The following is an 11,998-nucleotide window of genomic DNA, read 5'->3' on the forward strand; positions in this document are numbered from 1 at the left end:
AGCTGCACGGAAGCTGCTCTGATCCTATCGGCATATAAATATTATATTAAAGAAATAATAAATGCATGCATTTTTTTTTTTTTACTTCACATGATGAATTCTCTTCAAAAGCAACAGCAACAAATCAAAGAACAAGAAGAAAGAAAGCAGCAACATGTCTCTCCGGCGTGTTTGGTGTCCACGCGGATTAACGCTGGGATTAACAGGCCGCATGTCAGATTGATCTGGTTCCCCTTTGTAATCCATGGGAGTCGATGTCAGTTCAATAAAACGTCCTCTATCTCTGTGTGATGTCATATATATTAACCCTCGTAGGTCGTTGTTCCCACACGGATGAGAAGATATACTCCACTTTACGGCTTTGATTGACTGGGTGCTTTTACTTTCATATCTTCTGTGCGTTGTGCACGTGACCTGCATAAACATTTTACCGCCATCATGTGCAGAACTCAAGGGAAGAAACACACAGCAGCTTTAGAGTCATAAAATCCCAGTTTTAGTGATGGGAAGCATCGGATTTTCCAAAACGCTTAAATGGAGTTGTAGCGTTGTGCAAAAAAACCATCATCGGCTCCAAGCTCGATCGATTTTTAGCGAGCACATTTCTTTTCGGGAACAACCGAGGAGCATGTCGTCACATTTCTGCTCCCCTTATTAACCAGCACTTGGTAACAGCTGGTAACGTGAGAAGTGTGACCTCCTGCAGCTCCACGGGAAACCCTACTCCCACGGGGAACGCCGGCGGCATGCCGCCCACGGAGCACAGGAGCAGCAACAGAAATCCGGACTGAGGCCGGATTCTAGACGGAGGTCAGGAGATGACGATGTGACGAGGAAGAGGGACGGGAACGATTGACCCCAGCGAAACATCAGAAAGAAAGAAATGAACCATCGAATGGACACAGAAATGGCTGCAGGTTCGGTTCCACTCAGCAAAGCAGCTAGAAAGCCTCGGTGAATAGACTCATTCTTCTTATCAGTGTGGGCAACAGAACAGGAGCAGCAGCAGGAGCAGGAGGAGGAGGAGGAGGTGACCTAGATAAAGTTATTCCTGAGCTGTAGGAATTGTGTAAGGGTGGCGCTCCTCCGTTATCACTTCTTACTTCCCACCTTTATCAATGAAAAGTACCGACATGCTAATGAGGAGATGCGAGGAGGAGAGCTCACGCCGGGCGGCGCACACTCTGTATTTAATCCCACAGTAAGATCAGAAACGAGCCATTCAACATCGGAATGAGGGTTTCCCTGCAGCATTTCCATCATCCGTGCAGGTGGCCCAACAAGTGCACGCCACGGAACGAGCACTCTGCACGTAACGGGGCCGAAAAGGCTTCACTCGAACGCATCGCAATGACTGAAAGCATTTTACCATTTTAACTTCAGGGGAATAGATTGCTTATTCCTGCCTGTGTAATCCGGATTGTTTAAAATGACTGCAGAAAGAGACTTTGGGGGGGGGGGGGGGTGTAATTAAAAAGCTGACTCTAATGAACAGAAACAGGGCGTGTCAGTGAACGCAACAATTAAATCTCATAACCCAAAAAACCCATCCCAAAGGATGAACGGAGTTCCGCATCGTTCCGTGGACGAGGTAGATTTGTTTAACTGTGATCCGTCTCGTGTCCCAGATTATCCGTCTTTAGACCAGAAACGATCTCCTTGAGAAACGGGTGTTTACATAATCCGGCGATGAAGACTGACAGCAGGAAATTACAGAGGAAATCTGCTTTTGGAATGTTTAGCCTGTAAGCCATTATCGCTCACAGTCAGAAAAATTCATAACGCAAAGTGGAAAACTTCCGGAATATCGTCTTTGAGCCGATTCTGCACTCTGAAATGAAAATGCCATTCCGATTGGGTTTTATCGTTTTAAACCGTTAACCGGAGGATGAGCAGGGAGCGGGTTCCTGTCAATAAAGGGACTTCATTCAAGTTCCGGGAGCTCCTCTTCATCCACCTGAAGACCTTCCTTCACACGCATCTCTTTTTTCCTGACGTCGTCTCCTCTCTACTCCAGGGATGGTTAAACACACAGCAGCAATGTTCAAACAATATCTTCTTAACTTTGAAACTCTCTTAAATGTCGTCTGAGATTACTGAAAGACTTTTCCTGCAATTCCACAGGATTATTAACAACACCACAACGCAACTATCTCTGCAGCTATGAATGTTCTGCTGCACGTCCTCGTCAGCCGGACGTTCGACAGGAATGCACGAACAGTATGGAAAACACACCGGTCAGCTTTCACCCTGGTTGCTATGGCGACGCATCCAGTAAACACTGCGGTGCTGTGCATTAACCTGACCTTCTTTTTCTTTCATTGGTCCTTGTCTCGTTTATTTGTGTCACCAGCCCGCCGTTGTGCAACGGGCTGCACAGCTGCTCGAGTTTACCGTGGCGTGGAGCAAATCTGTTACGCGCTGACCACAAAGAATGAACGCCGCTTCTTGTCTGGATTCACCTTACGTGTTGGTTAAAATCCATCTCCACAGCAGAAGGCCTCGTCGCCGTCTCCTGTGTTTCGCGCGTAAATCTGATACGGCATTGAGGCCTCCGACCATTTTGGCGGATACGACGGCCCCGGCTTAGCTGGGATGCATCTGCGTTACGCGACGGCACCCAGCTGGGTATTTCCTTTTCGGCCAGCTGTCACAACAGCAAGGGAGATGAAAAGACGCAGCACAAAGGCAGCGCTGGTGAGATGGAGAGAGAATGTAGAAACAGGAAGCTGGAGTGCAGCAGAAAAGGAGCATGCGATGGACTAGTGAGCGCTTCACGCGGGTCGGATCTGGATTTTGCATCATTAGCATATCTGGCTACTTGCCTTGTGCAGTAGCCGATCGTTGCTGTTGAGGCGTTGTAGTGGTATATAACCTGCAACCTGGCAGCTAGCTGCTGCCGGGAAATACGGAAAAGGCTCTCACAGGAGAAAACGCTTCACCGATTGCTCCGGTTTTAGCACCGCTGCGTTCTAATCAGTGTTTCTGTCTGAGAAGCTTTTCAGTCACATCAGGAAACATCTTCTCATTCCAAGGTTGACTTACAACCCATCTGATAGGCAGGAGTTCCTCATACTTCTTCGGACCGGCGTGATGAAATGGAATGATGGTTTATCACTCCTTCGATAAATCCAGGTATCGCTGGTTTCATCTAGTCATCTCCAGCTGCCATCGACGTAGTTCTTTGGGTGACTGCTGCTAAATCAGATGTCATTTGAGGTTATGCAGCTAAAGCCTTTCACCAGTTAGCATCAAAGCTAGCATCCTAATTTACCTTGGATTAGGGGGTTCTGTTTCCAGTATTCATGCTAAAATAAGGTAGCTTCTGCCGCAGCATCGTTTTCACTGATAAAAATGGGATTAGTAAATTTATTGCGCAACTCCATGCAGTACAATAAATAATTGTGATTCTAAAATGAGGACTTAAGCTTCAGACGGGAGGTACATTTCCTCGGCTTTAGATAAGGCTAATCTCGCAAGTCCACATAGACTGGTGCACGCGATTCACAGCAGTCGGAATGTACATGACGCGAGTCGTATGGGGTGGATGGATAGGTCAAACTAGGTCAAACTCCCCCCCCCCCCTTTTTTCAGGACACTATTGTTTGTGTGATTAAATTAACTGTTGTGTCTTAGGCTCAAAGGTCAGAATTGTTCACAAGAACGGCTGACAGACTATAATTAAATGTTTAACATGCATATAAATATCACAAATATTATAAAGCCTTTGGTGTGGAATATTCGCTGAGTCATGTTCCATGAAGAGAAATAAACGAGGCACTTTTCAGTCTTAAAATATATTTATTCCATTTGTATAACGTCCACTTCCAAAATACAATGACAACAACACATTCCCGTGGGACGGCCCAAACAGAGATTGGCAAAGGACCTTTTAAAAAGTATTTTAATTCAAATATTTCTGGAAATATATAAACTTTTGTCAAACTTCTTTGTTGTTAATGGCTAAAACCAGGTCGAGAGCTAACAGGTTTTGTTTGGTCCCGACTGTTCTGCACCAGGCCCGTCAGCAGGCCGGTGCTATATTTGTATTCGTTGGCAGGTTCTTCTCTTCCTTGGCTTTGAAAAAAAATGACATAACCCACAGTGACCATGGCAACATGGCACGAGGTGACAAAGTTTTCACAATTAGGCAGCACAAACAGAGAAATGAGCCAGCGTCGTGATGTCTGTTAGCTAGCAGCAGTTTGTCCTCGTGCCGTTTTGGTGCTGCACATTGAATTTTTTAAATCAATAAACAGGTCAGCGCCTGCAGACAAGAGGTCTGCATGAGCCTGTGCGTGCGGCGTTGTGTGTTTGTGTGTGCCAGAGGGGGATTTTCTGAGTGGATTGCTAGTGATGGAGGCGGCTGCAACGTTTCATTAAGCCGCTGAGATGCAGAGGCCGGCAGTCAGTTGAAGATTACCAGCAGCGGGTGTGTGTGTGTGAGTGAGTGTGTGTGTGTGTAGGTGTGTGTGTGTGTGTGTGTGAGAGTGATAGTGATATAATTTCATCCTCGCCCTTCCTGCTGCAGCTAGCCTTTACGTTCTGCTAGCCCAGAGGCGCTAGCACCATTTTTCTTTAATTTTTTTTCTACCCTGGTGGCGACACAGAGGACCTGCGAACGTTGCCGTGACGGCGTGGTGTTCAGCTGTCTCACAAATTAAATCATGACATGGTATCTTTGCTGGTTAAATACATACATGGAGATACAGGTACAAATCCTCACGCTTAGACGGCTCAGCTTTAAAAGCAACGGGCCACAGGGGGAGGGGCATAAATCATTTCTTTAAGAATTGGACGGAGGGAGTGTGTGTTGTTGGTCACTGCTAGAATGGGGTCAGGGCAGTTGAATGAAGGGAGGGGGGGAGGGAGAGGGCAGAAGGGTGACAAAGGGTGAGGCTTATTGCTTGAAGGACGCACGGACGACACGGCCCTTCGTTGGCTGGGGGGGACGGTAGTTGCCCATCATGAAGCATTCGGCCTCGCCTTCTGCAGAGAAAAGCAGGCTGCGGAACTTGGACATCTGTGAAACAGGGACGAGACGGTCGCATTAGTCATTCCTGCCAGCCTCCTGTGACGGTCAGTCGGAAAACACATCATGAACCCTCCGCCGAGTCACCGACTTAAGGCCCAAGCCTCTCGGGGGAGTATTAATTTAGGGAACTTGATTCTTAAAGGAATAATTTTAAATTTCAGGAAATTAATTTCCCTGTGGAAATTGAAATCAGAAAATCGATACCATTTGAATTTGCAGAACGAACAATGACGAGGCTCGAAACTGACCTCCTCAACTCTGAAATGTTCCAATTAAAACGTCACATTTTGTCTGTTTAATCAGTCGCCTGCGAAAACCAAAGTGTAAACACTATTACGATGACACTAGCCGAGTCATAGCTGTGGCTAAAAACGCAATGCACGTCATTCGGGAAATATCGCTACAGCTGCAAGCTAATAGGAAGTGCTGTTTCCCCAAACGATTATTCTGTCAAGAAGAGTTTGTAAAAATACTTTTACTGATGTCTGAACATTTTTATTTTAAGAGGTGACTTAATGTAAGTTTTTTATAAAATGCACCGCAAAGTTGAATTATAAATAATCCACTCATATGACGTTTAGGTGTGCGTTAGCATATTTAGCTTGGTCTACTTTTAGACAGAATCAAGCTAATAGCTGGCTGCTAGTATTAGCTTATTGAGAGAAAAGCAAACAAACCTTCAAAAAAACAACCAAATGCTATGAGTCAGAGCCTGAGGATGAAGAGAACAACTCTGCGGCTGAAGTATGTTGGTGTAAGACATTAATCGTTAACTCTGGTTACAGAATAAGGCCACGACGGGCTAATTATACCGCCGCAGCCACTTGAGCATAATGTTGTTGCTGCGTTTGTGCGCCCTTTCACAGTTAGCTGCTGATCTGATTCACACCTGACTTCTCCGCCGTGTCTCCTTGACTTGTGTAACACCAAGTCTAAAGGTTATATCCACACATATCACATGTTTACCCTGGCATGCACTTGAAATAAGTGTTTGAACAGGCAATGCTAACTTTCACACGGCCCAAAGACTCCGATCACACGGACGAAAACGCCTGCCGGGGGTTCTAGTTTGGATCAATGGGCGGTTAGAGGTGAAGATAGGTGCGGTAAAGCCTTTCCCTTCTTTTCCCTTTCAGCCGTGCAGCTAATCCGAACAATTAAGCTCTTGACCGTGAGGATTTGCAGACAGGGCTGGTATAGCTAGCGGGCGGGCAGCCATGCTGTACCTGCTCAGAGCTGACACTGATTTCCTCTCTGCAGACAATCCAGGTGACGCTCTCCAGCAGAGGGGGCGTGGTCAGAGAGCCATCATAGGTCCAGTAGTCCAGGGAACCAGGGAGCAACGTAGCGGGGTCGAAGCCAGGGAAGGAGCACTGCTTGCCCTGAAAGGAAACGAAGTAAGGAACAGATCCATCAAGCTTCATTACGAAGGACTAAATGGCAGATGAGTTTTACGGAGACGTACTTTGCACTTGATGGAACCAAAGGCGTCCAGAAGCTTCTGGAGTTTGTCGTTTTTATCACCAATCTGGAAAACAATATCACAAATAAAAGTGACGGTCAATGATCTGATCATCTGCTCGCCGCATTATCCATCACGGCGAGATTTTAGCAAATGAAACCGACCTTCAGGAAGACTCCAACAACGGCGAGCCCGTCCGGCTTGTCAGCAGCCTCACCAAAACTGGCGTATTTGGTGTTCCAGTGCACCAGATGGAGCTGAGAGATCAGGAAATAGTTCAGTTAAGAATACAAAATGTATCGATTTTAGTTGAGAAATGTGGCAATATTGATCATTGACTTGGATCTTAAGTGCAGTGCTTTCCATGTTTTACTTCCTCTTTTCAATAAAGTCTCTATGAAATCTAATTTAAGGAGAGTAGCCGTGTGAATAATGGAAAACCTCTGAGGGCGAACAGAACTGTGAACATGGGGAACATTTATTTTCTCAGAACAACTTCGCTGTTGTGAAATGCTAAAAATAAATAAATCTACAATTCAAATCAGGTTTAAATTTTAAATCTGCAGATTCCTGTTTTTTTTTTTCTTACCTCAGCAGGGAACTTTTTTCCGGACACAGTGTGTTCAGACCCGCATTTGTCTTCCGATCCCCAGTGGAAATGAAACTGCTTGAGCCTGTAGACGCCTGTGATCGGCCCGTTTGTCAGAGCTGCAGGACAGACAAGAGCATCTCAGTTCATCCCAAGCTGAAAGATGAGGCTCGACAACATCGTAGTAAGACAATAAAGTGTCCTTTATAATTCAGAAGGATGTTTTCTCAGCCAACACAAGAACATTTCCTGTTTCACGGAGACAAACTCAGCTCCCCGTGGCGTAACCTCTGACCTCCGTCAAGGTATTGTTAACATCAATCTTCCTTTTAATATGACATAATCTATTTAAAATAAGCGTGCGGGTGGAACTGCAGCAGATAATCCTGCATTGTTCTATTTGTGTTTTGAAGCACACCGTCCTCTTCAAACAGGATATTTATTTTTTAGCACTTGAGCTAAAGCAATAAAAAAAAAATTCAAATTTCAAAGAAATTCAAGGTGTGTGAGACTTTAGAAATAAATAAAGAGGTTGTGATGTGTCGTGCAGGCTCAGCTCGTCTTTTATTTAGAGGGAAAATAAGAGCAGAGAAAGATGGAAGCGGCCGGAAACCATCTTCTCTGCCGATTTCTTTCTGTCTTGATTTGTTTCCACCAGAATGAATCCGCGTGCGTGTTGATTATGTAACCGTATTATTGCGCCCTCACAAAAAACAAACAAAAGGAACACCCGCAATTTGCTTTAAATAATAATAATCATCAAATCTTAGAAGAATGGAATTAAAAAACCAAACAAAAAGATGACAAAATTAATTCGATCTCAGTTTTGAATCCTTGAAAGGAGCGGATAAGAAGCAACCCTTTGTTCTAATCCATTGCCGTGCACGTTTGGTACATAAATGGTTAATTGTTTATCCTCTGAGTCGGCATAACCTTCATTTTTTTTTTTTACCTTACAGATAAGAGAACTGAAATGGCGTGGGAAAGGTTTGCCAGAGGTTAAATTACCAATTCAATTAGTGTCCGCTCCTTTTTTAAAAGGAGCCCCGGCAAAACGCCTTTTATTAAAAAAAATGACAGAAAAGCAGCAGAATGAACATTTTATATCAAAAAATGTCTGTAACATCCGTGCAGAGACATCGGACACGCGCGTCCATAGTAATACGCGATTGGCGCATTTCAGAGGTTCCGTGCGTCACGGCCATTCAAGCCTCCTTTCATTCCACTATGTCTCAGTCACACTAACTTGAGCGGTTGGAGTCGTCGAGGTAGGTCACTTGGAAGGAATGGCCGTTGTTGAGGATGTCCATGCAGGTGGAGGGGTCGTACTTCAGGCTGAGCGGCTTCAGCGCCGCGTCGTAGGACGCAGCGCCGGGCACGATGTCGATGGGAGACTGGCGGGGTCCGTTGGCGACGGTGAAGTTGACGGCCCATTTGTCGGGTCCTAAAATAAATTAAAAAATCACATAATAAAGGGAAAAAAAATGTGCAGCTTGGATGAGAGAAATTACGCACGAGTGATGGTTAAACCGCGCGTAAAAGACAACAATAAACGCGCTCGGATTGAACCGGTGACCAGTGCGTCCCTTCATCCAGCCTGTTGGTTCGATCCCAGGCATGTCCCCTTTGTGATTGTGGCGTGTTTATTGCGCGCCTCACCGTTGTCTTCTGCGTATCCCCAGGACATTGTTCAGGTGTGGACGTGTTTCTGTCTATAGAGCTGTAATAACGCGCGTCGTGTCCCCCAGTGCGGAGCTGCAAGTGTCCCCCCCCCCCCCGACAGCTGCGCGGCTTTTATACGGCCCCCTGCATGCGGCGCGGCTCAGAGCGGCCACACGACGTCCGCGCGAACACCGGGAGGAGTTTAGACGCGCCGCAACGCTGTGGATCGATGATTCTCTCTCTCTCTCTCTGTGTCTTTGTCTCTCTCTCTCTCTCTCTCTCTGCTGCAGCAGTGCTGAATGCTATGCATTCACCTAACGGGTTTAACTTGCTCATAAACGGTAACGTTAATTATTCTAATTAAATAGACAAGAGAGGTAAATGAGGAGGAGAACGCAGAACCGACTCGGGTTATCTGGTTTGCTCGGACACATTTCAGTCAGACATATTAAAAAATAAATCAGTTACAATTCGGTCTCCCCATGATACTGTGTGGTTTCTTCCAGTTAGTCGCCATGGTGGCGTTAGCGCTATTTCAGATTATACACCTGTCACGAACACAGCTGCGGTGATACCACGGCGCCACCTGCTGTTAGTAAATGATAATACATGGGTTGTTTGTTCAAAAATAACCTTTGAAATGTTGGGTTGGGCAGCTCTTCACAAGGGAAATGTTTTACTTTTTACCATACTGCAGTGATTTCACAGCTTTAGTTAAGATATTTGGCAAATTAACAAAGGTTATGCAATAACAATGTTTTGTTATACATTAAAATAAAGGAAACATTCTTTCATTTGAAGATATTTCACTGTTCAACGTTCACAAATGAAAGGATTTTCAAGCTTTCATGAATAATTTAAAATTTAGAATCCAGCTCGTGGCCCCGCCCTTCTCTGCTTATGATTGGCTATCTTCGTAATTCTCCTGAGTAGGATTGGTTAGCGTTACTGCATATCCGTGGCGTTAAACCAATCACACAAATAGTAGGGCGGGGCCGTTTTAGGCGTCTTTGGGAAAGACATTGCCTTCCGTCGCACGGAAATGACGTAACGACGACGCACGTGACGTTTTCGCCAGCGCGTGCGGATTATCAACAGGAACTCGATCTTCTTTCTAAAAGGTGTGTTCGCGGAGTTGTTTTTATAACTCGTTTATTCACGGTTGTTGCGAAAATGATATAATTTTTGTGTGAGAATAGTGAGCGTCATCAGATAATGTTAAAAAAACCAGGCTGACATAAATTATAAACATGTTTTAGCTTTGTAAGGGGGGGAGAGGAGATGTGGAGATTACTTTTAGCTGTTATAAACACTCGAATCGTACCAGATAATAAAGATAGAATAAACTTAATGTCCGTAAGAGAGGACTCTAATTCTTCAGCATGATCGATAACGGCTGTTAAATTGTGTTCTCTCGCTTCCCCAGGAAGTTATGGGCAAGAATAAACAGAAAGGGAAAAAACAGAAGAGTGTCTTTCAAGTCTCGAAGAAAAGCTCGAAGCACAAGCACAAAGCGAAGCCCGTCACGACGACGCTCAAGCGTGTAAGATCTCGCTCTTCTGTCCTTCTTGTGTTTCCGATGTAACTTAGCATTTCTTTTTTTTTTTTTGTATTGTTGATTTGCTTCTGGCTTCGCAGATCAATACTGCGAAAAATGAGAAGGTGGAGACCCTCAATCAGATTTTTACAGAAGTCCAGAGGGACGTCAGGAGTGTCTCAAAGTCGGTCGCTCGCGAGCCAAAGAAGCAAAATCAGGTACGGGTGTAACTTTAAAATCCCCGCCGGCCGGCATTAACCTTCTCTGGATATGATTATTGATCATTTTGTTCTCTTTAGGTCGTGAGGGAGCCGCCTCAGGAATCAGTGAATGTTGACAAGGCTGCTCAACTCTTCTCTCAGCTGTAACGGACCGTAGGTCAGACTGACGTAAAGTCTGAGGACTGATGAAAATAAAATCCTCCATGTAATTTATTTTGCTCAGAAATGTTTTCTGTGACTGATGCTGACTATAAAATGTCTGATGATGTATCTAAATATTAAAATGCATGAGGTGTGTGCAATGTAAGACAATCCCAAGCTTATTTTCGACATGACATGTGTTTGCATTCCCGTTTTAAGCTGAGTTTTGCAAGGTAAATATAAATGTTTTTTCTTTTTTTTTTTTAGCATTTAGAGTAGAAATCTTCATGATAACGCCTCTGCTGATTTAGAATACGCCGGACTTAAAGATTGTGAGGTGATTCTGATTTTCCATTCCAAAAAGCTCTGTTCCGGGGCTTTGCACGATGATTTTTGGGTCCACCTAAGAGCCCTGAACTTCTATCAGTATGCTGCTGCCTGGCCGACGGCTTGTCTCCGTGGCGACCTCCGAGTTGGTTGGTCAGTAAATTTGAGAGGCGAAAGCTAAAAGGAGGCTTTAAAAAAGAACCATCACTGAGATGACAAAGAAATATTCATCCTTTGCTTGCGATGGCAACAGTTGAAGACATTTCATCCCAAAATGAGAGCACAAAGCTGAGTTTAAAGGAAAACAAGATAATGAATCAATCAATAGTTGGGCAGCAACCATTAATCTGTTAAATCCTCCAGGGAGGATATTTTAATTTCACAATTTATTATATACAAATTGCACAAAGAACGATTTGGTTCACTGAGACTCCTTATGTAGGACATGAATAATGCTGAGTCAAGATGGGTTAAAAAATAAAGAAAAAACAAGTACGGCAAGAATATTGGGACCAAAAGGGTGCGGGACGGCTCCTGTCATGGCTTTATATTTGTGGCCACGTGGGGGCGGTAGAGACAAGCCAGAAACAAACACATCCAGACATCAGGGAGGAGCGTCTCCCTTCATTGTGGATTCATGTCTGTGTCCGCCTCATTAATATGTTTATTTATGTAAATATATGTATATATGTGTATATATGCATTAACGCTCCTTCAGAATATACAATATAAAATGATCCACTGTGCTTATAATCAAAGATGTGGTGAAAACATTAAAGTTGCAATTAGTGGAAGGAACAATAACGCTGCTTAGATCTGGAGACGATCAACCCAATGACGTCACGTGAAGGGAAGAGCCGCTTTAAAGACTCTCGGAGTCGGGACTGTTCCAGGTGAGCAGAGGGGTGCAACCCCTTTTAGCAATCAGACCCCCCCCACCCCCCCAAAAAAATAGACAGCAGAATCACAGGAAACATCAGGAATGTGACAGATTTGTCTGAAATGCATTCGACCGACGCCTTTT

The 11,998-nt window shown here is 44.7% G+C and overlaps 2 protein-coding genes across 2 annotated transcripts; one reads left to right on the forward strand and one right to left on the reverse strand.

Moving 5' to 3' along the window:
- Window positions 1-3,781: 3,781 nt before the first annotated feature.
- LOC137915919 (carbonic anhydrase 1-like) lies at window positions 3,782-8,856 on the reverse strand. Its single transcript, XM_068759040.1, has 7 exons — window positions 8,746-8,856; window positions 8,333-8,530; window positions 7,087-7,205; window positions 6,662-6,754; window positions 6,501-6,563; window positions 6,262-6,417; window positions 3,782-5,023 (listed from the first exon to the last, which is right to left on the reverse strand). The coding sequence occupies exons 1-7, from the start codon at window positions 8,771-8,773 to the stop codon at window positions 4,901-4,903; spliced, it is 780 nt and encodes a 259-aa protein (XP_068615141.1). The 5' UTR covers window positions 8,774-8,856; the 3' UTR covers window positions 3,782-4,900.
- Window positions 8,857-9,763: 907 nt separating this feature from the next.
- LOC137915914 (ribosomal biogenesis factor-like) lies at window positions 9,764-10,810 on the forward strand. The gene is made up of 4 exons (XM_068759036.1): window positions 9,764-9,869; window positions 10,175-10,291; window positions 10,387-10,503; window positions 10,585-10,810. Exons 2-4 carry the CDS (start codon window positions 10,181-10,183, stop codon window positions 10,651-10,653), a joined length of 297 nt encoding a protein of 98 aa, XP_068615137.1. The 5' UTR covers window positions 9,764-9,869; window positions 10,175-10,180; the 3' UTR covers window positions 10,654-10,810.
- The last annotated feature ends 1,188 nt before the right edge of the window (window positions 10,811-11,998 follow it).

This window comes from Brachionichthys hirsutus, unplaced genomic scaffold, assembly GCF_040956055.1.
Source record: "Brachionichthys hirsutus isolate HB-005 unplaced genomic scaffold, CSIRO-AGI_Bhir_v1 contig_439, whole genome shotgun sequence".
Lineage (NCBI taxonomy): Eukaryota > Metazoa > Chordata > Actinopteri > Lophiiformes > Brachionichthyidae > Brachionichthys > Brachionichthys hirsutus.